Source organism: Erithacus rubecula (genome assembly GCF_903797595.1).
Source record: "Erithacus rubecula genome assembly, chromosome: 8".
Classification (NCBI taxonomy): Eukaryota; Metazoa; Chordata; class Aves; order Passeriformes; family Muscicapidae; genus Erithacus; species Erithacus rubecula.
Window position 1 is genome coordinate 26,398,532 of NC_136659.1, and position 27,107 is coordinate 26,425,638.

General features: G+C 42.2%; 1 protein-coding gene across 4 annotated transcripts in view; it reads left to right on the forward strand.

Annotated features, from left to right (window-relative positions):
* SLC15A2 (solute carrier family 15 member 2) overlaps positions 1–27,107 on the forward strand; it is a 50,719-nt gene that overhangs the window by 13,427 nt on the left and 10,185 nt on the right. For all 4 annotated transcript variants that reach the window (XM_079311842.1, XM_079311843.1, XM_079311841.1 and 1 more), the window contains 15 exons: positions 3,275–3,362; positions 3,973–4,114; positions 5,900–5,992; positions 7,084–7,183; positions 12,087–12,177; positions 14,229–14,306; positions 16,983–17,065; positions 18,049–18,135; positions 18,441–18,530; positions 18,860–18,904; positions 21,105–21,137; positions 22,195–22,283; positions 23,987–24,068; positions 26,014–26,139; positions 26,502–26,666. In XM_079311842.1, the coding sequence (XP_079167968.1) occupies positions 3,275–3,362; positions 3,973–4,114; positions 5,900–5,992; positions 7,084–7,183; positions 12,087–12,177; positions 14,229–14,306; positions 16,983–17,065; positions 18,049–18,135; positions 18,441–18,530; positions 18,860–18,904; positions 21,105–21,137; positions 22,195–22,283; positions 23,987–24,068; positions 26,014–26,139; positions 26,502–26,666 (1,392 nt within the window). The remainder of the gene's footprint in view (positions 1–3,274; positions 3,363–3,972; positions 4,115–5,899; positions 5,993–7,083; positions 7,184–12,086; positions 12,178–14,228; positions 14,307–16,982; positions 17,066–18,048; positions 18,136–18,440; positions 18,531–18,859; positions 18,905–21,104; positions 21,138–22,194; positions 22,284–23,986; positions 24,069–26,013; positions 26,140–26,501; positions 26,667–27,107) is intronic.

Here is a 27,107-nt window from a genome sequence, read left to right on the forward strand (position 1 = left end):
GGTTTCCTTTGCTTTGCTTTCTGCTCAGCTTGTTTTAAACATTGCAAGATCTCTCTGTTCTCTCCTCTGTTGTGCTCTGGCTAGAGACAAACACCCTTTCTTGCAGAGGGTTGAAATAAGCCTTAATAACTCAAGGCAAAAATCCCTCTACTAACCTGATTAAGTTAAGAAAGTGCAGTTTAAAGGGAAAACACAAACTGCACAAACTGTCTGGATGTTTGGGGAAAAGGGTGAGGGTTTTTATTGCCTTTTTCCTGATCACTACTTTCCTCGTGGGGAAGAACTTATATCTCTGAAGTGGATAAGGCTGTTGTGCATAGGAGGGAGAGAGCCGAACTCTGTTTAGCTTGATGAAACCCACCAAGATAAGGTACCCAGATGCTGACAAGCAGAAGGAATGACAGGGATTGAGGACAGGCCGCTGGTGAGTGTTACAGAGCCCAACTGTAGTGCCAGATCCTTGGGGTTTCATCTTTGGCTCTGATTTAAAGCCTGATGCAGGTGAATGTGTTGCTGCCTTGCAGCTTTGGTATTTGAGCAGGGTTTTTTTTTGTGCAGACTAATTCTTGTTGAGTGCTTGACCCCTAAAACTGTTCATTGCATAGGATTCAGGAAGAATTTGGCTTACATTGCAGCTGCTTTGACTTGCAGGATAATATGTAATACTTGGTCTTAAAACTCACAGTCATGTCATTAGCAAGCCAACTGTTTAACTCAATTTTAATTACTGTGCAGACATTAACTATTGGATATCCAGAGCTGCTAGAAAATATTAATCTTTATCCCGTTTTGCCATTAGTCAGCAAAAAGGAGAGCTGAAAACAAACGTCTCCTGTAGTGGGTACTTTAAATGAAGTTTCTTTTTTCCAAAGACACAGTCTATCAACTTCCACAGTATCTTTAAGAGATCCATAATCCCACAGATCCCAGGTTTGCTGTGGCACTGCAGACTATCTGTGTTCATGAATCCAGGCTTAACCTCTTTGCTTTTGCTGGGGCTCTCTGCTGAGCGCGGTCCGCCTCCGCCAAAGCGAGCAAACGGCATCTGGCTCTCCGCATGGATGAAAGCTTCCCACTTTTGGATGTCCAGGCAGGCCACAGGCAGGTTAGTGACACAGTGGAGAGAATACATGAGGGTTTCTGCATGTGCTGATGCCATCTCATGACACACAAGCCAGATGGAAGTACCCCTGCTTGTAAGTTGTTGCTCTGTTTGTAAGCACGTACTCAGGGTCGTGGCTCAGGCACTTGGGAAGGTTTAGCTGGGAAGTCACTGCTCCCTGCTCTCCTTTCCCTCCTTGCTCCTACTCGTCTGTAGGAGGTGCCATTCCAGAGCAGGAGTGGCTGAAATGAGTCACTGCACCTTCAGCCAGTGCAGATAAATCCACTGGGACTTGTGCACTGGGTATGGAGGGTCGAGTTCAGGCAGCAGTGCTCCTGCCACTTGTCTACCTGGTTTGGACAGTCACTCTCTGCACCTCCATCAAATGTTATTAAATGCTAAGAGTATGTATAGTGAGGTCTGGGAAGAAGAGGAAGAAAAAAAATTCCTGTTGTACAATGTTAATTCCAATTTCATAAAATGCCTCCCAGCACCCACAAGAAATATAATCTGCCTCTTATGGATTTTCTTCTTTTATTATGAAAAACTTGTTGGGGAAGAATATTCTGTGTGTGCATATGGTTGTGTGTTTGTGCATTTGCATCTTATATGTGCCACCATTTTTAGGCTAGTCTAAAAGCAGGAGGCCCTAGTATGGTTTCCAAGGGAGCCCACTCTTTCTTACAAGCCATATTGCTGAGCACAATGGTTTCAGAGCAAATCATAGATTAAATGAATAATTGTGTATTTACTTTAGTAAAGCAAAAAGGGTTTCTTATAAAAAGGCAGCCCATATTTAGTGAGAAAAATACATACATATATATTATATATAAAAATATTTGTCTTTAGAGAATTAATTAATGGAAAGTAGGGGGGAAATGGGAGTAGTGGAGTTTTGATTTTTTTACAATCAGTCTGTTTTGTTCCTCTTTCATAATGTTGAGGAAGACAGCATCATTAAGCTGGACTCTGCTAAATTTGATGCCATTGCTTTGGGAATCCAAATAGCTTAGGTCCCTTGGTGGCAAAATAAACCTGAATAAACACATCTATTTTGGTACTGTATTTACATTTGGGTCTCTGGGAAGAAATACAGGAATTAATTATTTCTGACACAGAAATGAGGCACAGAAATCCATGTGAAGAGTTCATCTCACTTCACTGGCCCATACTGTGACTGTTTAAATCTATAAGTATAGTTGCATCTGTTCATATCACACTCCCCCAAATTCCTCACCAAATCCATGGCCAGCCCCTCTCTCCCACTAATTGGCAGAGGCTGGGCAGTGCTGTGAAAACCTTCTTTCCTGTTGCGAGGCAGTGGAGCTACTAAGCAGCTGGAAGCTGAAAGCTGCTTAGCTCAGACCACTGTGGGGTAGCAAGAGGGACAGAGGCCCACACAAGGTGCCAAGACTCATCTGTTTAATGCCTTGTATTTCACTTGGGAAGTGCTGATGTTAGCTGGAGTAAAGTCAGGCTCAGAGATAGAGTGGCCACACTTAGGTTTGACAGTCCCATTGCTGGGGTTTTTTTAAGTTGTGATTAATAAATTGAGTTATCCATAGCTATGCCAGCAATCTTGGACTATGAAATGGATGCCATGCCTGAGGGCGTGCTGGACAGAGGGCTGATGTTCTGCTTCAGTGAGTGGTGGCACTGTTCAGCACAAGTAAGAAGCAGAGATTGAGAGAGGTAGCAGCTTCACATACAGAAGCAGACAGCAGATCCCTGGGGTCTCCCAGTTTCTGAGGCAAGGTCTGGTATTAGAAGAGGGAGCAGTTTTGGGGCATGGTGGCAGCTTTATATGAAATGCAGAAGAAAAGGCATCCAAAGGTGTTTTTTTTGTCTCAATAACTTTTTAGCATTGCAGTCGAGAGTTGGTAGCACCCTTCCAATGGAGTTCCTGGAGCTACAAGCATGGTTTACTGCTGACAGCCCATGAATCCTCAAGACAGTCCTTACTGGGCCCATCCAGGCTGATTTCACTGGGGAGCCTTAATCAAAGCAAGAGTAGTGTGAGGTCCACTCTCTCCTTTGAGTCCAGCTCATAGGCCAGTCAAGCAGCTGTGGGCACTTGGTTTTTGGACTGGACTCCACTGTCCAGACACTGTGGGAATATGCTGCTGGGGTGAAGGCTTTGACAGCTGATATGTTGTTGTTTGTCTCCCACAGAAACTCTGTGGCTCCAACTACCCCCTGAGCATTGCCTTCATTGTGGTGAACGAGTTCTGCGAGCGCTTCTCCTACTATGGCATGCGAGGTCTGTGGCCTGTGTCTGGGAGTGACTTTCCCATCCTGAGGTCTTTGCACAAATTGGATTGGTGTTTCTGAGCTATGCTGTGTGTCGTATCAGCCCTCTTTCAAAGTTAATTAACATTTTGCAATGTGTATATGAACAGTGTACCCTAACATTGTTGCTATATCTAAGATGAGAAGTTGGGACTAGAGGGCTCCAAATGTACCTTCCAGTCTAAATTATTATACAATTCTCTATATCAAACCTGGTTTTCTACTATGTGATGTCTTTCATAGTTGATGTGCAATCAGTGTGTTTGGGAATTGAATCTTACAGGCACCTAATCTGCAAATAGAAAATGTGCATAAACAGAACTACAGGTTAGGGTAAGATAAGCTAGAAAATACGTTTTTCAGCTAAACATAAATGTTTATGAGCAAAGGATGTCAGATACTCATATATCTCATTTTAGCTTTCCTATGTCAGAGATTATGAGGAACAGGTCTGGAAGCACAAATCTTTCCACAGCACTTCTCAGTTGCTAGACCAATCAGTAATTTTCTTGCCACCATGATGCTGTTTACCTGCAGATATACACATTAATTATCTGATATGATTTTTTGTTTCCTTTTAGCTGTCCTGACACTGTATTTCTTAAGCTTCTTCCACTGGGATGAGAATCTCTCCACTGCTGTGTACCATGCCTTTTCCGCGTTGTGTTATTTCACGCCTGTCATCGGAGCCATCATGGCAGACTCGTGGCTGGGGAAATACAAGTAAGTGAAGACATCTCTCTAATTCAGGCAGCATGCATCCATGCCATGCAGCCTGTGCAAGGACAGTGCTGGGTGTGCTCCCAGTTTTGAGCTAGCTTAGAGTGCAGCAGAGACACACTTGTGAAGGACGGCACCTCTCTGTTAACAGAGCTCATCTCTTTGCTCATGCTGTTCTGTGCTTGTCTAACACCCAAAGACCAATAGGCAACAAAGTTGGGACAAATTAATGTTACAATAACCCTTTTCCTCCACTTTCCCTACCTGACTTCAGGAAGCTATGGTGTAGGGCAACTCACTCCCAGTTTGCTAAGGTCTGCTTCTGAGAAGTATTCAAAGATAGTGAGGAAGCAATGTCATCATGCAGATCTCACAGATTCAGATGAAATGTCACTATCTGTAATGTACTTACACTTCTCACAGCATAGGTAATGTGTCAGCACACCCACTTTTATGCCCAAAAAACTTGTATTCTCTCTAATCATCTCCATCAGCACATAACCAGATAAACTCTTCCTGAGTAAGAGTCCTTAGGCAGTCTTCCCTTCTGATGATAAGTTGTGTAGCCAACATCTATCCCAGAGTGGTGATGACCAGCTGGATATAGGACTTCCTTTGCTTGGCACTGTTTTTTCATTGTTTGAGAAGTCTTGGCTGTCAGGGTGATGAAGTACAGCTGAACTCTTCTCTCTAGGACTAAGCCTATCTGGCAGAAGAGTCTCAATAGGAAATAAACAGCTGCCATATGCCTATCCTGAAGCAAGTTTTTTTTCTCTGTACTTGGTTTTAGAATTTTCTTGTCCCTTAGAAAGAAAAAAATAACAGTGGCACTTTATTAAATTCGTCGTTTAAGGTCACCTAGCAATGTTCATGGGTATTTGAGGATGTCTATCTTGCAGCATGATGTGAGAACAGATGCTTGTGTGTTAGACAAGAGACTTTTCTTGGAGTAATCCCTATAATTTAATGGGAAGTGGCTTTTGCTGGACCTTGGCCAATATAACAGATTAGAGGGGCTTTTAGGAATGATCTGATGTGGTGTTAAATTAGCTGTTGCAACCAGGGTTGAATGCATCAGGGACCTCTTCCATGCTCAAAGCTCATATGACTTCTAGTGTTTCTGTCCTTAAAAGTCCTTTGATTCCCTCTGTATGTATCTTCAGCACATGAATACATAGATTTCTCTTAATCTAGAAGGTGATGAAGGAATAGAATACACTCAAGAGTCTGATTATCCTGCTCATATTTCTTCTTCTCCCTCACCAACACATGGGAGGCAGATAGAGGAGTTCAGTCTTTCAGAGATACTTGGGGACCAAAACAGACTTACAATGAGGAAACCACACTCTTAATTCAGGTTTTTGGGTTAGGTGGATTGAATGTGGGCAACAGTCTCTAGACATCCCTTCCAGTCAAGGGATTCAGTTATGCCCATCCTACAAAATGTCAGTTATTAGTAATCTGGAAAGTGAGTTGGACATGAACAGTGCTCTTCTCTTTGCAGTCTTTCATGCATGACTGGAACACTTTTCATTTATTCTGCTCAGTAATGTCTATAAATAAAGCAGGGGCTATCCTTCCTTATCTGAATCCATTTGCATATTCCTCCTAGTGCCCTCAGTGTTGACACAAAGGAGTTGTAGCTGCCCAATATAGCTCTGATAGAACAAACCAGTTCCTTGTGTGTCTGCCAAGAAGAGCTGCCATACTAGGGCACATGGGCACACTCTGTTTTCAGACTGTACATCACCCAGCACCTTCAGTCACTGCTGTTTGCTTTCCTCACAGGACCATCATCTACCTCTCCATTGTGTATGTTGTTGGCCATCTGATAAAGTCAGTCGGTGCCATTCCATCCCTGGGCAACCAGGCAGTTCATGTGTAAGTAGCCCTTGAAGCCACAGTGCTGTAGCAGGTTATGATGGTAGTTAGTTAACCCAAGCCTGTAATTTGTTCCATCTCCATCAGGCCAGCATTCTGGGGGCTGTGCATGGATTACTTTCATCAGGGAAGGGTTAGGAATGTCTGAGTAAGAGCAGAAGGGTGGATCTAGTGTGTGAACATGCCAGATGAAGCTGGAAGTCACCACACAGACTGTAACCCCTTTGACAGAAGCACTGGGGATTACCCCTCTCTGCTATACCATGCTACTGGTTTGGTTTCCTCCATCCAACTGCCTGCACCAGGCTCCTTTCTCCCTCATTTTATCAGCATAGCTGCCCAGCTCAGCACGGTTCCCCCATGTGCATGAGAACACAAAACTGAAATACATTTTCTGATGACAAGGGAAGAGTCAATCTCTTCCACAGGATACAACCCTCTAGATTCTGAACTGATAGGCTTGTCAGAGTAGTGTCTCTGAAACCACCAATCTGGTTTTGTCTGTGTGGTCATGGCTCAAAAAAAAAGCACATGCAGGCAGGAGCACATGTTGTTTGCTGAACAGTTTTCTTTTGTCCCAGACCCAGCCAGTCCTGATACTCTTGTTCCCTAGAGACATAATCTGTCAGGCCAACAATGGTATTTTGAAAACCACTGGGAAGTAGAAAGCACACAAGAATGAGCCTAATTCAATCAGTTTGTCTGCTCTTACCCAGGCTACAAAGCTGCAAAAAGTATTCCCCTTTTTCTTTTTTTTTTTTCTTTTTCTCAATTGATCTCTGACAGCTTTTGTTATATGAGTAGAAATAATTTCATAGATCTTTGATCTCCTATATGTCCATTGGATCTCAGAACAACAAGAAACTGACAAAACCAGTTTGGTAATTGACTGGTACAGAATGCAGAAATTAGGATAATTAATTAGTTTTTCAATTTTTTTTGATATTTAATTTGTTTGTTTATCTGGCTCATCATCCTTACCTGTGTGCAAAAGACAACATTATCAGAGGAATCATGGTTGGGTGACACTAAACTGCTCTCATAAGCTTGGAAAGGTTTTGCAATGGTGATATTTTTGTTCTTGCATGAAGGGTCCTGTCTATGGTTGGTCTGCTTTTGATCGCCCTTGGAACGGGAGGGATCAAGCCCTGTGTCTCTGCATTTGGTGGGGACCAGTTTGAAGAGGAACATGTAAGACTTCTTTTCTTTCCTAAAACCTGCAGTGTCTACTTACCTATCGTGCTAGAATAAGGGCCAGTTTTCAGAAAAAGACATAGTAAGACAAGAGGTAGGATGGTTTGCATAAGACTGGAGAGACTCTAGATGCTTCAGGAAGGCAAAATGACAGCAGAACAGGATGGATACTGGAAAGGATAGGTCATAATTGCATAAAGTCATCTAAATGTTAATTGGGCATCAGAGTAGTTGAAAAATCCTGGCTTTCATATCACAAAACTGTATATATCATAGATCAGCTTAACAGGGGTGATTATAATGCACTGCAGTGGAATACAGCAAATGAAAGAAAAGACTGCATCACCAGCCTGTGCTTCTGTGGGATTTTTTCCTCAAATCAATCATAGTCTGTGTCTCAGATGTTGTTCAGAAAGAACTGTAGGAAATTTCAGTCTTCTGCAAGTAATGCCAGAATGTTTTCTGGGCATTCCAGAATGGAAAGTTTGAGTGAGTTGAGAAAATGTTTTTGCTTAGCCGTGTTTGTGCTGTGTATCCTGTGAATTGCAGTCCAGGTGCTGCTTTGTGTCCTCATTTTCTGTCATGAGTGCTTAGCCCCTCATCTGCACTAATCTCAAACTCCCATTATTCAGCACAAGGGCTCAACCAGGGATGAGGTGGTGCTTAAGGAAGCAAAGCAGGTCAGGAAGTGCTAATCCTCAGGCAAAATGCAATTTACTTCAAGTTAAATAGATTTACGTTGACCTAACACACAAATAAAAATTTTTATTTTTTTAATGACGAGTATTCAAATCAGCAATTGTGTGCGTGGCATAAGTTCATTGTCTACATGGCATTAAGTGCTCAAATATGTAGAAGGTCACTACTACAAAAAAGAAAATAAGTATTGGGGTCTGTGGTGAGTAGGATTAAATTCAAGGAGGATTATTTAGGACTGACAGTGTGAAATTTTTTTCCAGAAACAGATCTAGAGAAATACTGGAAAATATTAAGGCCTTTGGGAGATGGAAATTCCCATCAGTGGAGGCATTAAAGAAGGGCATTAGACTAAGAGTGTGTCAGGAAAAGCACTGGTAAAGTTGGATAAGAGTTGGCCCCTTGGACAAGGAGCACAGTAGGGCAGTTTGCTCCTGGTCTTTTGCAATGCCCCAATATGAAGTCAGCATGTAATGAAATAATATAGACTGCATTTAAAGTTTCGGGAACAGTTGTGCTTTCTGCATGTGAACTGAGTGATGCTGAAGTGACAAAGCTTACCATCACTAAGAAGTAACAAAACATGGGGTGTTCTGTGGTCACTCCTGCAGGCATGTCCACATGTTGCCAGTTGCACTGGTGCTTTAGGGGATGCTGCAGAAGAGGGATCAGCAGTGCTCTGGATATCTGCATGCATCCCAGTGCATGGGCATCCTGGCTTGCTCACCAGTAGTTGTCCCAAAAGAATTCTAAGAGGTCCAACAACAGCATTTACACAAGTGCTACTTCTATGAATATTAATGATTAATAGTGTTTATCCAGCATCTTTCAATTACCACCTAATTACAGTATGATAATATATAGCACTTATCTTCAGAGTGTTTTATAGACTTCAGCTAATGAATTTCAGCACCTCTCTCAGGCACATACATATTATTATTCCAAATTTACGACTGCAGCTGCATTACAGAGAGAAAACCTGAACTGCCTGTGGTTGTGTGGGCCTGTACCCATTCTCCAGCATTCAGACTACATCTCGCCAACAAATTAATCCACTACAAAAGCTCAAACATTCACCTGTGTGCTACCTTCAAGAAAAACTAATTTAGAGAAAGAAAACTGTAAAAAGCATTCTGATAAGAACAATGTGTTCTGCTCTATTTGTTCTTTTTCAAAATAGAAAATATTCTATTTTACCATTTCAAAATTCCTTGGCCTGTCAGAAGAAACAAATGTTTTGTGCTATGTGATAGGAAGTTTAAGTCATCAGAATTGCAATGAGAAGTTTTGATTTTGTAAGGGATGAAAGGTTCGAGGGCAATCAGAGTATTTCTTTCCTCTGGAGTGGTATTTGAGGGGCATTATGTTTTATTTTCTTCCACTCCAGGTATGTTGAAATAAGTTTTGAAAATTCCCTATGAAATGAAGCATTTGATTCTCCCTTAATTTTCAGGACACCAATAAACTTCATCTGAGTCCTTCAGTGTACAGTTGTTTTGTCTGAAAACTTGGGATGAGGTAGTTCTATGTATAAATAAGTAGATTGCCCCTGCTATTCCTAGAGACAAGTTTATGTTTTGAGATAAATGCAGAACATCAATTTGATCCTCTTCTAAGTACTTTAGGAGCATAATAGTCTTGGATCTGCCACTTTGAGAATGGTACTATTACAGACAGTGATGGGGACTGATTTGGAGAGAGGTCAGATAGGGAAAACAGATTTATCTGCAGAAGATTTCCAGATGCCTTTGAGCATGGCATTATAAGTCCAAGTTAAAATTGCCTGAAAAAATTATATTTATGATATGTTATATGAATGCGAAGCTGCTGTGCATATTAATTAGGGACCAAAGCTGCTTTCAAACAGTGCAGTATGGTGTTTAAGGTGCTAAGAAGCTTTCTTTGTTTCTTTATTTTCTGGTTGCCAAGGAGATCAGGATTATCATGTACAGTACCTATTCTCAAATTAACTAATCCAAATCATGTTGTTCATATATGTCTGCTGTGAAGATTAAGACAATGGGGAGGAAATTCTTTATTCCAATCAGTATGATTTGCAAGCTGCTGGGGGTCATTATTTTTGTAGTTATTTCAGCTTTTCTCTGATAATTTTTCTTTCCATCACTAAAATCTGAAAATGTGTGAAATAAGATGCTCCAAATTCTTCATGCATCATTATCCTCTTCTCTTACCACCACATTCTTTTTAGTAGTTGTTGCTCTAAGTTTATCAAGTCAAGAGCTGCATTCTTGAGTTTATCACAGCCCTCAGAAATTCTGATTTGCTCAGATATGAAGGATTTGAGACATGCCATGACAATTTGGCTAGAAGAGGGCAGGACTGAGAGGGCTCGACAAGTCATGGGAGGGCTATCCAGGAATGGGGAATGTTGCTGAGGCTACTCATTTCTCTAGTTTTCTCTGTGATGATAAATAACTAGTCATGAAGGTAGAATGGAAAAGAAAATATAATTTTACAGTTTAGCAGAAGAAAGTTCCAGGTTATCAGAACCACCAGCAAGGAATGGAATATAACAGATAGTAAGGCCCCCTGCTGTTTTCTATTAAACATAAGAACGTGCCATTGAGATGATTTTTATAAGGCTTTCAAATCCTTTAGTTCAGGATAAATAATTTATAAAGAATGTATGGGTCAGCCTTGAACACTCTAGGAAATAAAACTGTGCAAAAGCCAAAAGCTCAAGTTGATGGGGTCTTCCTACCTGTGCTGGGTCAAGGCAGAAAGCTCTTAATCCAAGTAAGCAGATCTCCTTACTTCCCAGCAGACCCCCAGATTCTTTAGTGTGGGTGGCAGTGGGAGGTGATGGGGCTCTCACCCCGACCTTCTCACTACCCACTATACAAGGGGACATAAAGAGAAGCCCTCCCACACTCTCCCACCTCCCCTTTTTCCCTGCAGTAATCCCCTGTGATAAGAGGCTTTTTTTCCTTGCCATTCGAAGTAGCAATATTTCCTGTTGGCTGCACCATCAGTTACAGGAAGTTTTGTTACGTTTTTGGAGCTCAGGATTCATTACTTTACAGCTGTCCTCTTTTAGCTGCCTGCAATTCTTCACGTTTTCTCCAGTTTTCTACCCTTGTGAATATTGTTGTCTCAGGGAGCAGACAGAAGCAGGACATTAGAAGGAAAGGAGACAGAACAACAGTCCCTGAGGAGTTTTCTAACACTCAGCTAAGTTAAAGCTTTGCATTCAAATGCTGCTCAGGTCATAGAGATGAGGCTCAAGGTGCCCTAAGAAACTCTCTGCCAGGCACCATGCCATGTCTGATGCAATTTTCCCCACTACCTGATCAACTCAGGTGTCCCAAATCTGCTGATACACATGAGCATGGGGTGGCTCAGGTATCATGCTTTTGTTTCCCCTCCCTGCTGGCCCACCCAGGCACAGAGAGCAGGTTAACACTGTGTACAGCACACCTGTGACTGTGCATGTATGTCCCTCCCACAAACAAGGAGAGACTGCACGCACACATTGCTCCTGCACCAAATTCGGCATCAAATTCTTGATTCCTTCCAAATTATGAATTATGTGGGAAGAAAGATCAGCAGGAATGCTTTGACTCTATAAACTACAATATGTTACAGCTTAGGTTAAATTCAGAACTCTTTCTCTTGGAGCTCATCAGGCTCTTGAATTTGCTCCCCCCAGATTTTATTTACCCTATTATTGTCCTCACCTTGGTGGTCTCCTCTTTGCTGGATACTTCTCAATTGCTGGCACTCTTTTGTCTATGCTGTGATTACCAGTTCCCTAAAATACACAGGTTTCCTTTTCTATTTCTACACAGGAGAGGAGGGGGAAAAAAAAAAACTCAGACACAGAAGGAAATTATGAGCTTGTCAAACCATGCCAAATTGGATTGAATTAGGTGACAAAGGATCTGAATCATGCTACTTGTTCTGAATAAGTAAATGCTTTCCCCTCCTTCCACTCTCACAACACTCTCAAAGCAGCGGCTTTTCCTCTGAAATGCCAAAAACCCCCAGAGCACTTCTCAAGTAACGTGAGCTGATTTGTGTGAGCATTTACCATCACCTGAAGAGAAGCTTGTTTGCTTAACATTTTATGCACTTTGTGTCAATATTTACCCAGCCTTCCTAACAAGAGAATTGATAGTGTTCAATTTGCAAGCCCAGTGCTGTGCATTAGCTGTGACATTGACATTGTCTTCTCTTGTTTTAGACCTCGGAGAGAAGCAAGTTTTTTTCCATCTTCTATTTATCCATTAATGCTGGAAGTTTGATCTCCACGTTTGTAACTCCTGTATTAAGAGGTCAGTGTGGATTTAGAATAAAACAATAAATTAGCTGCCATCTAACTACTCTGCTGTGCATAGTTAGACTCTTATGACAACAGAATGGCAGAAATTATATTATCTGTGGAGTGGTCAGCGTATTGCATTTACACCTTGTTAATCCTGCTGTAGCAGCACAACACATTTATAATACAGGCAGACAACTCACAGAAATTTTATTCCTGGTTGTATTTCAAAGCCAGCCTGAACTACAGAATTAAAACATGAAAGATGGAAAGACCTATATGGTCATCTAATCCCCACTGCCAGTGAAGGACTTGCCTTCAGGTAAACTATGGATGGGAAATGAGCTCTGCTGTCCTGTGCAGTATCAGGGCTGAAAAACAGGAGGGCTGGTTTTAGAGTCCTTCCTTCTCCCTCCCACGGGGTGCTGCTGACTTCTGGAGGGCTCTGTCCTGGCACTCAGGCTTGTCTGCGTGGGTCTGCTTGCAAGATTGCTGCCCTGAGCAACTAGCCTTGAAGACAAAGCACTATGCCCCATTTAAGACCTACTTTATATTCCAGCCTGCTTGCAAAACCCTTTTTAGTCCCTGAGCCTTGCTGCACTTAGTTCATTGTATTGCAGTGCTTCGAAGCCAAAGGGATTGGCACACTCTAAATGCAGGCACAGAGCAGAGCAGTGGGCCATAGGTGATGGGGACAGGGACAAGGTGGTCTTCACATTTCATTGCCATTTTTTTCATTCCACTCCATGGCTTCCAGAAAGCTCTGTTTGTTTGGAGTGTCATTTTAACAGGGTCTTGTCTCGTGTTTACACCTTGCACAGGGGCAAGGACAAATGCTATATCTTTTACTTGTTCATTCTCTGGTGTCTCTAGGTCAGCTTTCAGTTGGGAAGGGCTTTTGCTTAAAGTAGTCAATGGGAAGATGAAAATCCAGTCCCTTGAAACATCAAAATGTGCCAGTATCAACTAGTTGCAACATGGAACTGTAGAGGATGGGGAAAGAGTAGTATTTTTGTTAAGTATGAAATCTTCTTTTGGAAGAGCAGGAAATGCAGTTTGTAGATGTTTGGTAAATATAAAATATATATTTTTAGTTAGAGAAGTCCAACTCATTTAGCATATTAAAAGTTCAGTGTGCCCAGAGAGCTCATGCTTTCAGTGTTATTGAATTTTAGCTAATTTGCTGAAAATAAATGAATAAATGCTATGCATGCTCACAGCTGTGCAGCTGTGACTTTCCAGCTCCAGTAAACAGGAGCAGCTGAGGGCTTCATGGATTGGTCTCCTGTTAATTCTGTTGACTTATTTTAGCCATTTTTTCATTATCCATGTTAAGAATGCAGCAATGTCTAGCCCCTGGCATTCAAACACAGAGCCCATTGCTGGTTTGCTGTTTGCAGCTGGAGCACAGTGCAAGAAGTGACCTAGTCCAAGAGGCACAGTTTGGGTTTCAGTGACCCAGAGCTCAGACTGACTGCATCCATGCTGTAACACACCTGGTTTCCTAATGGGCTGCTGCAAGACCTGACCTTTGGAGCAGGCTGCCTGCAGTGAGATTGGTGGTGGTGAGAAAGGGGACTGGAGTTCTAAGGCTTATCCTGGGTTTCCACTTACACAGTGCAGGCATTGGCTTCCACTTTGTCCACTGTAGGTCGCTATGAAATCAGATTCAGGTTTTTCACACAAGACTGATGCAGCACAGTACTGGTTATTTAGATCTAGTCAAATACAGAATGGCTTCAGGTTATTTTAAATGTTGTACTTTTTTTTCCCCAATTACAGTTCCTAGTACTTCTTTATACCTATTTGTCTGCCCCCTCCCTTCTACCATTTGCATCAATATCCCATTATCAGCTGCTTTTGCTGGCAGACACTAACCCTGCTTCCAAATTGTCTTCATCAAGGGAGGACAACTGTTTCAAGGAGATTCAATTCACAGTGTCAAGCAGCAGCAAAGAAGATTTAAAACCAGGGGAAGTAACTGATTTAGGGAATCAAATCAAAAGCACCAGTAACATAAGTCTAGATGTAATGAGCTACTTTTATTTCTGACTTCTTTTACAGGGGATGTGAAATGTTTTGGAGAGGATTGTTATGCACTGGCTTTTGGTGTCCCAGCAGCACTGATGGTGTTGGCACTTGGTGAGTGGAAACAGTGATGCCTGTAATGGGAGTTACCATTTTTGATCCCATGGATTGATGAGAAAATGCACAAATTCACTAATTCTGGACGGATGCTGTGATGGGAAATTAAAGGGTTCAAGGTCACCTAACAATTCCCCAGTTCAGAACAGCAATAAATATCAGTAGTTCATTGATGGTGGGCAGACCATGGTTTTCCTGCAGTCTTTTATCATGGTACTGTTAAGGGGGTGGTCTGATAGATGCTTCGCAGTATAATTGCTTTGCTCTGATCCAAAGGGAGGCACCAAAATTATTCTCCTGATGGCTTGCAGCTTTGCCTATGAGCAGACATGGCCTTTGACCAGCAATCCAAGCAGTCCTCAGAGACCCCCAACTTATAGAAGAGCAGCTTAACCTGCCTCTTCTAACCTTTCCACGGGCTTCTTGCAGTTCAGGACCATCTTAAATGGCTCAGACTTCTGCTGCTGAATCTGTGTGCTGCAGAAGGAGCTAAATGAGATGTTAGTTTGTTCTGAGCTGTCTTACTTTGCTTGGCTGAAGTAATTCCCACAATTACAGTAGCAACTTATTATTATGTTGCACTAAAAAATCCTTATTATCGAAGTGTCAGGAGACAGCCACAATCCCTGAGCTTCTTAACACTTGCATCTTAGCCCCATTAATGTACTTGTCAAGATTTCTTCTTCAACCTTTACAAAACATTCAGCAGTCTCCCCATTTTTACTGTTACTCCTTGGTAGCCAGTACAGAGGATACTCCATTAGCTTTAGTTTCACAGCTGCAAGATGCTGAGAAGAGCAGTCCCCTTATTACACTGCATGTGTGAGCTTGGGCACAGCATGGGGTGACTTCTCATTCAGCTTGTTATCTTCACTGAGAGACCAAGCAGTTGTGTGATTTTACCACAGCATCTGGGATTTGAAAATTTGTTCCCCAGAGAATGTGAATGTTGCTGTCTCCACTCAAATTTTCATCAAGGAGAAGAATCAGGAAACTGAAGAAATGTCATCAGGCCACAGCTAACGTTGCAGCAATTATTTTCAAAAAGTGCACGGTCATGGGCCTGAGAAGGTTCTATTTTCCCCTGTGGCCTGTTCCTATCAGCTTAGGGCCACACTGTATGCACCATGCTGTGATGAATGTTTCTAGCAGAACAGTAGTTGCCCAGGGGAAAATGAACGTGTAAATATTGCAGTTTCAGTGAGGGCATCAGTTGAAATGTGTTTTTAGCTAGTGTCCTGCTGCCAAATTCTACGTCCTGCCTGGCAAAGCAGCTCTCTGTTCTTTTGTAACATGCTGAAATGCTCTGGGAAGTGATATATTTGACTGTGTGAGCAACATGCAGAACTGGAGAAAATACCCTTTTGGCCCTGACTGGTCCTCTCCCTCTGTTGATGGAAGACAAGATAGATTTAGAGGCAGATTTAGAATGAGATTTTCTGGGTTGCTACAGTTCCTGAATGACGGAGTAGATTGATACAATTTAATTACAAGTGCTAAACCTAATGCAGGAACATCAGCTTCCAAAGGAGTCAATGGCATGGCCAGAAGGTATTTCAGCAAACCCAATGGATCACGTTTTTAAAAGCACCAACATCTTCAAATGGACATGCTGCAAATTAGGCAGTGCAGCTACCCACTCTGGGTGACTTTGCACAGATGCTAAGTGCTACTCACCTGAACTGTCTTCAGAGGTCTCTCAAGTCTTGCAAGTCAAACCTGGGTGCTAAAGGTCTTCATAGCCAGATAACAGCAAATGTGAGCTCCCTGCAGTGTCTCAGGCCTCCTGTGTTAGCACAGAAATACTTTTTCTCCACTGTTTCTTGTGCTTTTTTCCACTGCCTGTGGACTGACCCAGACAACTGGGTTAGTTTTAAAAGTTCAGGTGAGTTTACTATATAGATTTCATGCTCAGTTTTAAAGGTGCTTCTCCCTACTAACCTCTTTGGAATTCCAGTGTGCTCAAAGACTCTCATAGAGCAGGATAAATGATACATAATCAGATAATTTCGTCTCTGACAGGATTTTGAGGTCTCATTCTGATACTCTTTGTGCTTTGAAGGAGAAAACCAAGATAAAACAGTATCTTAAATTGTATATCCCTTTATGGATATACAATGGATATAATTGTATATCCATTTATGGAAACCATAAATGGAGGCAATTTCTGTTAATGTCTCTGTGTGAGGCAGGGGTCTTTGAGCAGTTTCCATTGAAATGTGTGTGAGATGCAAGTGCACAGGGCCTCTCTTGTATCTGGATTAGTCCTTACAGGTTTCAATGGGTGAGGATTGATTTCCAACATCAGATGCAGCAATTCAACATGGATTGCACCTTAACTTTAGTCTACAAAAAGCATAGACAAAGTGAATTTTCAAAGTTTTGGTTCCCAGCACAAATCAGATGTGGAGGTGCCTGTTGTGCCAGAGCAGACATTAAGACAATGATGACTTTCAAGGGATCACACTGCCTCATCTGTAGGATGTTGCATTTTCTTCCATTTGTAGGCATTGAAGGACTCCTGTATATTTATTTAGTCAGAAGTGCAATCCTGAGTGCCCTGAGGGCAGAGCATTTCTCTTGAGTACAGGGGTGGGGGATCCTTCCCAGAAGCCAGTGCAGGACTGAGCTTCAGCCATGTGAATCCCTATTTGGATTATAATATTTTTTCAGTTGTGTTCATTGCTGGAAGTGGACTGTACAGGAAAACACCACCACAAGGAAACGTCTTGCTGGAAGTGTGCAAATGCATCGGTGTAAGTGTGTGTAATTTTCTTTTTCATGCATGACTCTCAGGTTGCAGGACAAAAAGGTGCAAAGGAAAAGAGGAGGTGACTTTTGGACTTCTCCTCTATGCTGCTTCAGGATGTCTTGCTGATGAGCTGTAAGGAATAAGAAACACATTTAGGTCCTAGTTTATTCTTTTAGCATTTCAGTAATTTCCCCTTAGCTCCATGAACTGTTCAGTTGATGTCAATAGAACCATGAGTGGCAGATGCTGGTGGAAACTGAACTGAAAGGAAAATTCAGAGTATCAGATATATGACTCCATTTTTTTCAGTTGAATAATTTTTCTGAACTTTATCAGTTCAGCAGACAGTAATAGCACACATTCATATTATGGACATTCAGCATGTTCATGTAAATGCAAGAGACACTTGCTGAAGTTGCATTAGAGCCTTATAAATTGTTTTTCATAGTGTGTGAGCTGAATATGATATGTGAAAAAATACTCTCTTATTATTAGGTGGATAATGATGTTTCTATTTCAGGGAGCTGTTGCTAACAGCAGATGTTTTCTTTTTATCTAGGTCAATCCTAGTGCCAAATTTACCTTGGGGAAACAGGCAGGATCTTAAAGACAGGATTTCTAAGTGAGGTCCAGTTTTTTTTCCCAGTGTGACTCAGTGTGTTCAGTGACTGAAGCACACAGCATAAATAGGCCAGGACTGAACTTCAATGACCCTTGTGGGTCCTTTCCAACTCAGGATATTCTAAGATTCAATGATTCTATGATTCATTCCCCCATCATACCTTTAATCAACTGGTATCATAGAAACTTCCCTGCAGACAATTAATCATAAAGAATCCAATGTGAGATTTTAGAGGTATTCAGCAATCCACTCCCTCGATGTTCTGGCACTACTTACATTTGGAGATGGGGAAGGTAGCCTTGAGCTGGGAATGTGACAAGGGAAGGTATGGCCTGAGTGAGTTACTCACCTGTTTTTCTCCCTAGTTTGCTATTAAAAACCGGCTGAAAAACCGCTCCCGTGAGATTCCAAAGAGAGAGCACTGGCTGGACTGGGCATCAGAAAAATACTCAGTAAGTGATGCTCTGCCTGGTAGGTTTGGAGTGGGAAGGGGGAGGTGGGCAGACAGGGGAGACAGTAAGGCTGGCCACACCATTGCTTACATGCATTTTCCTGTCCCTTACCAATCTGTACTCTCCTGACCCTTAATGGACAGTTTAGGTGCTGCACTGAAATGTAGAAATGCAAACATATCCACTGTCACAAGTAAGTGCAATGAAGAACTGCCATGCAGAAAGAAATAGGAGCTATGCTTTGTGGCTTGAATCATCTTTTGGCTTTATACTCCTACCTTATCTTTGTGCCTATTCCCTTTTAGAAACAGCTGATTGGGGAGGTGAAAATGGTGACTCGTGTTCTCTTCCTCTTCATACCACTGCCAATGTTCTGGGCCCTGTTTGATCAGCAGGTACAGTACAGTGTGTACAGCTCTGCCTGCCAGCCTCAGCTGGCACCTCTGTCCTTCTGGGATAATGCCAAAGCATCCTGGGGATACAGTGAGCCACACTCCTACCAAGTGTCCAGGGTCTTTCACCATCACTGCTGGTCAGCCCTTCAGAGTCCTGCCAGGTGTCTGGCACAGGAGAATGACAGGGGAGAATGTGTCCTGCCTAATGACAGATGTTACAGGGAAATAGATGGGAAAGAAGAATCTGTCACTGTCCTCTTCTCTGCCCCTGAGTTTTCTAGCCCTATAGAACATCTGGAAGGCTTCACAGCTGTCTGTTTTCTCCTTAGGGATCCAGGTGGACTTTGCAAGCCACAAAAATGAATGCTGATTTTGTAAGTACTTAATGTCACCAGGGCTGGTAAGACTAGTAGTAACATCCCTGCTCTTGCTTATTAACCGGAGTCTTGCAGTACTAAGAGCGTCTGCTTGGTGAATCTGGGTGAGTTTCACTTTTGGTGATTAGAAGCCAGAGGCTCTGTTCACACAGCCATGTTCAGTTCATCACAGCTCATCTCATCTAAAGTGAGGGCTTGGGAGCCATCAGCAGCCTGCAAGGTGCTGACCTAGTGGCAGCCAGTGGCCCTGTAACCTAGAGCAGGTAGGATTTTCAGCCTGCTGCCCCCATGGAAGGCAGACAAGTCACTCAGCCCTTTTAAGGTGTGACTAGAGCTGTTGTAGTGGTACATTTCTGCCCTGGATCACTTGGTGATATATTGATGAAGCCTCTTAAAACCAGCAGGAATCCTGTGTGTGATAGGGATTAATTAGCTAGTTTCCATAAAATTCTTCAAAGGTGTGAATGGTAAATAGTGCAGGCTGCAGTAGCAGATAAATGTAGGTCAGCTATCTGCCCAAAGGTGTCCCCACCCAGGGCTGTTTCTCAGACATGTATGTTTTAACAGGCCATCTAGATCTTGCCTGCAGATGCTCACATCAAAATCTAGGATTGCAAGTGTCCATTTTCCAGTTTAAAATTGACTTAAAGCCACAAATTTGAGACCTTCTATGTCACTCCTGTTAAAAATTGGGCTCTCAATATGTGATACTCATTAGGCTTAATTAGTTCAAATGAGGCATGAAAAAGACTACACCCTGGGTAAAATTTATCCACCTCAGAAAGACAGAACAAAGGCCATGCAGTCTATGTGATGTATACCTAAAACATTTGTTTTCTGGTGTTTTGCTCACATGCACTTAGTGATCCATTAGTGAGAGAGTTAAGTATCACCAGGTGTCACTTCTGGATTCTCCCAGGTGAAGAAAGATTGATTCAAGGCTTTTATTTTTTTTTTGCCACACGAACTTGGATAGCTCCTTGGCTTTTGTTTCAGTCTCCTCTGCTCTCCCCCTCATGAGCTGCCCCACCTCAAGAAGGTGAAAATTAACTGCAACATTGGAGTGATCCCATCCTTAGGCTTGTTGGAGTTCATGTTATTAATAATAATCTATGACTTTCTGCTCAGTGGACAAGGGCTCAGCTAAGAAGTCAGGAGTCAAACAGGGAATGATTTAGTGTCAGATGAAATATTTGCAGGCTCATTTCCTAATGGCACATTTCTATAGTGTCTGCAAAGTAGCAGGAAGGGGTATTTACCTGGTATTTTTCCACTCTCCCAGGAGGCAGCTGTGGGCAGAGACAGCCAGCCAGTCTAGACTCAGCTCAGGACAGGACTGGCAGAAAGGAGACACCCACCCACTTTTTCTTAGAAATACATTATTTCCTTCCTATTTTCTTCTCTCCTGCACTCTTTCCCCGTGATCACCCCTCCCCCCCCCCCCCCCCTTGATCTTAATTTCAAATTAAAAGCATTTCATGGAGGTCAGAAAACTAGTCCCATCCTGGAGACAAGTCCATGGTTCCTTTTGGAGTCTGGGATCCCTCCATCCATCCATCCATTCCTGTTGACCTTGCCTGTTTGTGGGAGCTGGGATAGTGATGCAGATGTGAAGCAACTTTTACAGCCTTGAGGACTCTTGGCTCAAACCAAGAAGTTGCAGTTGTCCAAAGCCTGTTAGATGCAGATGGGGAAAGGAAAGAGGTGTTTGAGCCCACTGGCTCAAGGATGGTCTTTTGTTATCCTTCTGGGAACTTGGGAGAAATGCCAACAGAGCTCACAGGGTCCTGAAGCTTAGGAATGCTCACTTATAGGATTGGGACTTTCACATTATACAAGCAGGGAGGGAAGAAGCTCTAGAAGCTCTATCCCAGGTTGGATACCCCCATTCTTCTGCACTCACCTGGCTCATGGCTCAGCCAGCCTGAAAGATGGGCCTCAGTACCTGTCATGAGCTGTGTCACAGCTGCCAAATATCAAGGATTGAGTGCAGCTTCCTTCTGCAAAATTATCTTATGAAACACTGTGTCCTTAGACAACAAGTGTCAAGAGCACAATATCAGCTGCTAAAGCCAACATAAAGCATTTGAGGAAACCACCTTGGCTCCAAAGGCCTCTCTGGGACCAATTACTTATTTGCCATATGCACTGATCTGTTAAGTGTTTATGAATCACTTGGAATATCTTTTTGTTTCAGGGAATATATGTCCTTCAGCCCGACCAAATGCAGGTAAAAGACACTACAGGGTAGGAAACAACCCTTAGAATGTGTTGTCTTCTTTTCTCTCATTTATATTTTTCTCATGGGACCAGTGGCCATTCTCTGCTCCTTTTCAAGGTAATAGCAGTGCTCCTGCTGGTTGCTGTGGTGTGGCCTCTGCCTTATTCTTCACAGGCTGTTTTGCAAGCTTGGGGTTCAGAAGACCCCGAGGATGTCCTAATGCAGAAGTTGACAGTGCAGGGGTGTGGTGTAACATACCACCATTATAGTTCTTGAACTAGTGCTGGCATGTGGAGAATACAACCTGTATCTCCTTTTAGCAGGCCCCTGTCCTGGGATGAACATTGTTCTTGAAATATGTTTGGTTCTTCCCTTTCTTCAGGGTAGATGAGAACATGAAAGCTCCAAGATGGTGCTATGTTGTCACAGTTGATTACAATTCTTGTGGTGAACAGCTCTGGAGAAATTCAAAGCTGTTCTGTTCCCTGAAATTTTCCTTTGGAACTGAAACAACATTTCTTTCTGCTTGTTCTTCATCACTCTCTATTTTTTTGCTCTGCCACTGCTGGCTGGCAGACAAGCTGTGCCCCTCCCAGGAGAAATTTTGTTCCCAGAGGATTACTCGGTTGTGTTGAAGTGCAAGAAATTGCCAATCTCACAGAATAGTGCCTGTTCCTCTGGGATTTTGCTGAAGTCCCAAGATGTTTCTACTGTTGCTGATTTGTTGCAAAGTCCCACCACAGCACCAAAGGTCCCTCATCTCTATTGTCAGTGGGGTTTGTACTCTTTAAAAACATCATGTTTTAGTTTTCTCTCCAGGGAAACTGGGCCAGTGATGCTTGCTTGCCTCTTGGAGGGGAGGATATGAACAAAATGTATTCATGCCTGTGAAAACTAAATAGCAGAAGCTGTTAAGTGCAAACTGTGATTATATTTTAAAAGGAAATTTTAAGGGTTTATCCATGTCCCTTCTGTAATGGAATTATTTCTGGAGGACAGTGCTTTATAGGTTTAATTACTGAAAGTTGCTTTCTAGCCACTGAACTCCCATTCTTTTGTATTGCAGTTCTTAAATCCACTTCTTATTCTTGTCTTCATCCCAATCTTTGACCTTGGGCTCTACCCCCTGATAAGCATGTGCAAATTGAATTTCACGTAAGTACTTGGGGACAATGCAGAGGCATCTGTGCTTTTTATTTTGCTGTAAGTGTGCAGAATAGCTTTTAAGGAAGAAAACCACAAATTTCCATTCACCTTTCCTTGAGTATACTTCAGTCCCAAGAGGCAGCATCAACCTCTTCCACAGACCATGGAAATAAATGCCAGAGGTAAAACTCAGTGATGCTGGATTCTGCTCGGTACAGATTTTTCCAAAAAGCAGATACGAATAGTCTCACTTTGAATTTGATCAACATATTTTCCACCTTGTTTCCTATGTCATGCCTAAATAATTCCCTCCCTGAAAAGTCCCTGTGGGACTAAATGTATGGTCCCATGCTTGCTAGGGTCTTAACCAGTGAGTGAATAAGAGGATTTCCATGTGAGCCGAGCATTTTATCCCTAGTCTGTGTTAGCAAGAAGTGCAGTGTAATAGGAGCAGACCCCAGGTTGTTTATGAGACCCACTTTATGCATTTTGTGTGAATTAACTTCAGAGTATCTGTATTCTGCCTCTGTGGACTGATGCTCTGTAGCAGTGGAAGTACATTATGTGCACTTTTGGAGTGCCTTTGTCAGTGGAATTTCAACTGAAAGGAGCCAAGTTTCTATGCTCCAGCACCACTTCTGCAAATGAACCATAGCATAGGAAAGGGTAATGAGTGGGGTGATTAGCTTAAAAAGCATGTTCCTAATCCAAACCAAATTGCTGGACAGACAAAACCACATAAAATGGGGGTGGCAGGTGCCTCAGAAGCCTCCCCCTTCACCCTGCTGGTCCTTTCCCACTGTGCTGAATTAGTTGTACATGAACACATATAAAAAACATTGTCCAGCCCTGCAGTGGTGCTCCTTTGGGAGGATACACACCAGAGGCTGTGCTTCTCCTTGATACCATCATCAGGTCATGGCCTGGATTGTGCCTTGGCTTGGCAAAAAACTTCTGCCTGATGACCATGGAGGAGTTCACCCAGCAGCACAAACTCAAGTACCAACCAGGACTGAATGCCAGGACTAAAGACCATTATAAAGAATGGAGATCACTGAATCTAAAATCAGATTTGTCTCTAATCTCAACAAATCAATACCCAGTTTGAATCTGCTGTTCTGGACATGTATTATTTTGATTTATATCAGATTTTCTCATGTAACTCTGGTAAAGTTGCACTAGCTTTGCCTTGAGTTTAGAAGCAAACTCTTTATTTTCTAGAAATGTAAATGTATTGGCATGAGAAATAACCCAGAATGATGCCCCAGATGGTCAGAAACATTGATGACACAAACTACACATTTTTCTGTTCCTCATTCCCACTGCTAAATAGAATGTTACTTTTCTTTTGCCTTTTCCAAAAGGGACTTGAAGATACATAATTTCTGCTGCTCCTTCCAACATCATGGATTAACATAATGTCATGAGCTATTCCCACTAGAAGAGCTGGGAAAAGATAATATGAAACTTGCAAGGAAAGAACTTCTTTTCACAGCATATCGGTTTTAATTGGCCTCAGTGCTGGCCTCATACAGAATAATAAAATAGTTTTAAGTTAAGAGATTGGAAATTTAAACAGCCTGTCATCCTGAGTGCCACCTGTTGGACAGTTTATTACATGGTTTTGGCACATCTTTGGCTCTGAGGGACAGTATTCTATAATTTGAATTGCTTTTTTTTCCTTAATGGCACCTCTTTCATTTGCTCCATAGACCTATTAGGAAAATGGCAACAGGTATGATCCTTGCAGGGCTGGCCTTTGGACTTGCAGCTGTTATAGAAGTCAAAATAAATGTAAGTAAAGCACAAGGCATTCCTCAGAACCACTTTCTTTCCATGGGGTGTTTTTATTGATGTCTGGTAGATAACCCTTTAAGCCATTGTGCTCCTTGATCAAAATGTGTAATGTTTGCTTTACAGTTGAGCGTACTTGTCCAGTTGCTAATGATAATTCTTACCTTGTCTACTTTTCCCTCTCTTTGTCTTTGTGTCTTTCTTTCTAGTCTTTGCAGTTTTGCTGTGCTGGTCATCTGTATTGGTCTATATTCTAGATTTCCATCGTCAAAGTGCTTGACAGACATCTAGTTAATGCTAGTGATTAATTTCCAAAAGGTAGTCTGTTCTCTCTCCTATTTCTTGCTGTAGCTTGCCTATACTTTTCTGTTTGGGGTCTTTTGTCTGTGTGGTGGTTTTGGTTTTTTATTTAATTGTTTTAAAAATTTTGATTTAACTACTTTTCTGCTTTAGGGTGGGGATGGCTTTTTTTTACAAGCCAAATTGTTTCTCTGGGGAGGCAGATGAATGCTGTCACAGGCATCAGGGACTGCCAGGCATCCCCAGAGAGGATGGCAGCACATCTCTTATAAATTCCATGTTAGCTCCTGCAGATTTGTACTGTTTGTTTCTGGCTCATGACCAGCATTGTGTAGACTTTGGCTGACCTTAGTCTCACAAAAGTTACTATAGGATTAATTTTTAAAGCTTCTATGTATACTTAAAATCTTCTGTAAGAGTGGCTGGCTCACAGCCCTGGATTAACATCTGCTGGTTCCTCAGGTGAATCCCCTAACGAGCCTCCCACTGAAATGAGACTGTGTGGGTTCAGGTCTTTTATCTGATCTCTTTATGTGAGCAAAGAAATGCTCTCATTACCACCACCAGAATCTCTGGCCAAGCACCAAAGTTTGTTCTGGCTGTGGGTGACTCCTCTGGGCAGAGGAAAGGTGAGTTAGAGGCTTCCCCCTTCTTGTGCATGAAAATTTTACCATAAAGGCCATTTTAAGACCTAGCAAAAAGGAGGATAAGATGGTCCATCTTCACTTGACTGTGAGTAGAATAAGTGAAAAGCTACAGTGATGGAATTTGCTGGATAACATTAGCAGGCCTGTTGGCCCAGAGCAGCATATGGATATAGGGAATTCAGCTCATTCTGTCTTTTGTGGTCGTGTCTCCCCACCAAGTTAGGTTCAAAATGCCCTGCTTGCAATACCCAAAGTATCAGATAAGACAGAGGAAAAATAAATAGCCCTGCAGGATTGCTGGCAGCTACTTGAAAATAAAATAAGAAAAAAAAAAAAGAGCAGTTTAAAAAAAAATAGCTCTTCAGGTAGTACAAGGTTGACACTGATTGATGTACTCTTTCTAGGAAATTATTCCTGACAGAAGGAGATACCTCAGTGCTGGAGGCATCAGCTTGCTTCTCTCAGAAAACAAGGAATAATGTCTATAAAATTGGCTGTATAGATGGGAAGGTGTCCAGCAGTGCAAAAGCACTGATTACAGACATGAAGCTGGACTGGGATTTTCAAAACTACTTAACTTCTGTCTGATTATTTTCCCAATCACTGACTGCAGTGGGAAATAATTATTCTGGTCACTGCTTTTGAAAGCTATGCACAATTTTTTCCATTCTGATGTGGCAGTTGGTTAAATCCAGGCACGAGGGAGCTGTATAATGAAAGCTGTGACATTGTTCTACCTCCTCAGTAGGTGTGTAGTCTGTACACTTATTGGTGTGAAGAGCAATTTTTGGGAGGAATGATGGGTTGGCCATTGAGCTACTAGGAGGAAACCTCCCTAAAAAAGATTTATGTTCATTTTTCTCTGAGTGCAACTTCTGTTGAGGAAGAGATGGAAGAGTGTCATTACAGAGAGGAAGACTATTATGGCTAAAAATGAAGAGATATTAAAGTGCTAATAAAGCATACAGATGGCACTTAAAGCCTTTTACTTTAATTAGGAAACCGATATGCCTCGACTTGTCCCAAAAGAAAGTTTAATTCGGGTCCTGAATTTGGCAAAGAACCCTGTTCAAGTGACAATCCAAGACAAGGACCTATTTCAGCAGCCTGTGGAGTCTTTTCAGGTAAGCACGTGTTTGGGACTGAAAGGCCTGACTTTCAGTCATTGAAGAAAGGATGGGCTTTTTTTCAGGCATTTTCTAGTAAAGCCCACAGATGCAAAAGCTTGTTCTGCTCCATTGCCTTAGAAGTGCATGGGAATAGCTTTACAAATGAAGCATAATATCTCTGTAACATGAAACAGAAATTGAACATTTGGAGAAAAATGTCCCCAGCAAAGGATACACCTTGCATTCACCTGTAATTAGGAATAAAGGATAACAGGATTACAGTCTTCCTTAAAGATGGGATGGTGTTGCACTTGGTAGGGAAAGACAGATCCTTTCTTATCTGAAGAAAGTGTAACCAAGTTTATTTTCTTCCACAGAACCCAGCTGAGTACTCAAAATTAATATTGAATGGAGAGCAACAGAGCCTTCACTTCACCCTGCAACATCAAGGATTGACTCTTGCTTTTAACTACACCGTGAAGGAAAAATCAGTATACAGCTTAATTGTTTTTGAGGCAGAAGGAAGCCTATCAAACCGCTTAGTGAGTGTGGGAGTGAAGTGTAAATACAGTATTAATTCAATGGCTGTGATGCTACAATGGGGTAATGGGCTCATTAATTCATTTGCTCAGTTGCAATGTCTGTCTGATTGCTCTCAGATGCTCTAAACCTCACTTCTTAGCTAGAGGCACTGGATCTGTACACATTTCTGCTGGTTGATTAATAGAGGCGTTGTGGCATCTGAGAGTTTCTGGGCACACTTTAATCCACTGAATGCTGCAGTGGGAGAGCAGAGTCATGCCTGCTAGGCAGCAGAGCTGGAGAAAGCTGGGGAAACAGAGCCAGAGGTTTTCCCCCAAAGATGGCTCTATAAAGCAAAGCTGTTAAAGAGGCTCTAGGGCTGACCATGGAATAAAAGCATCAGAGGAATGATTCTGGGATTAGTTATTGCAAGTGTTTAGTGAAAAAGCACAGAAGGCCCA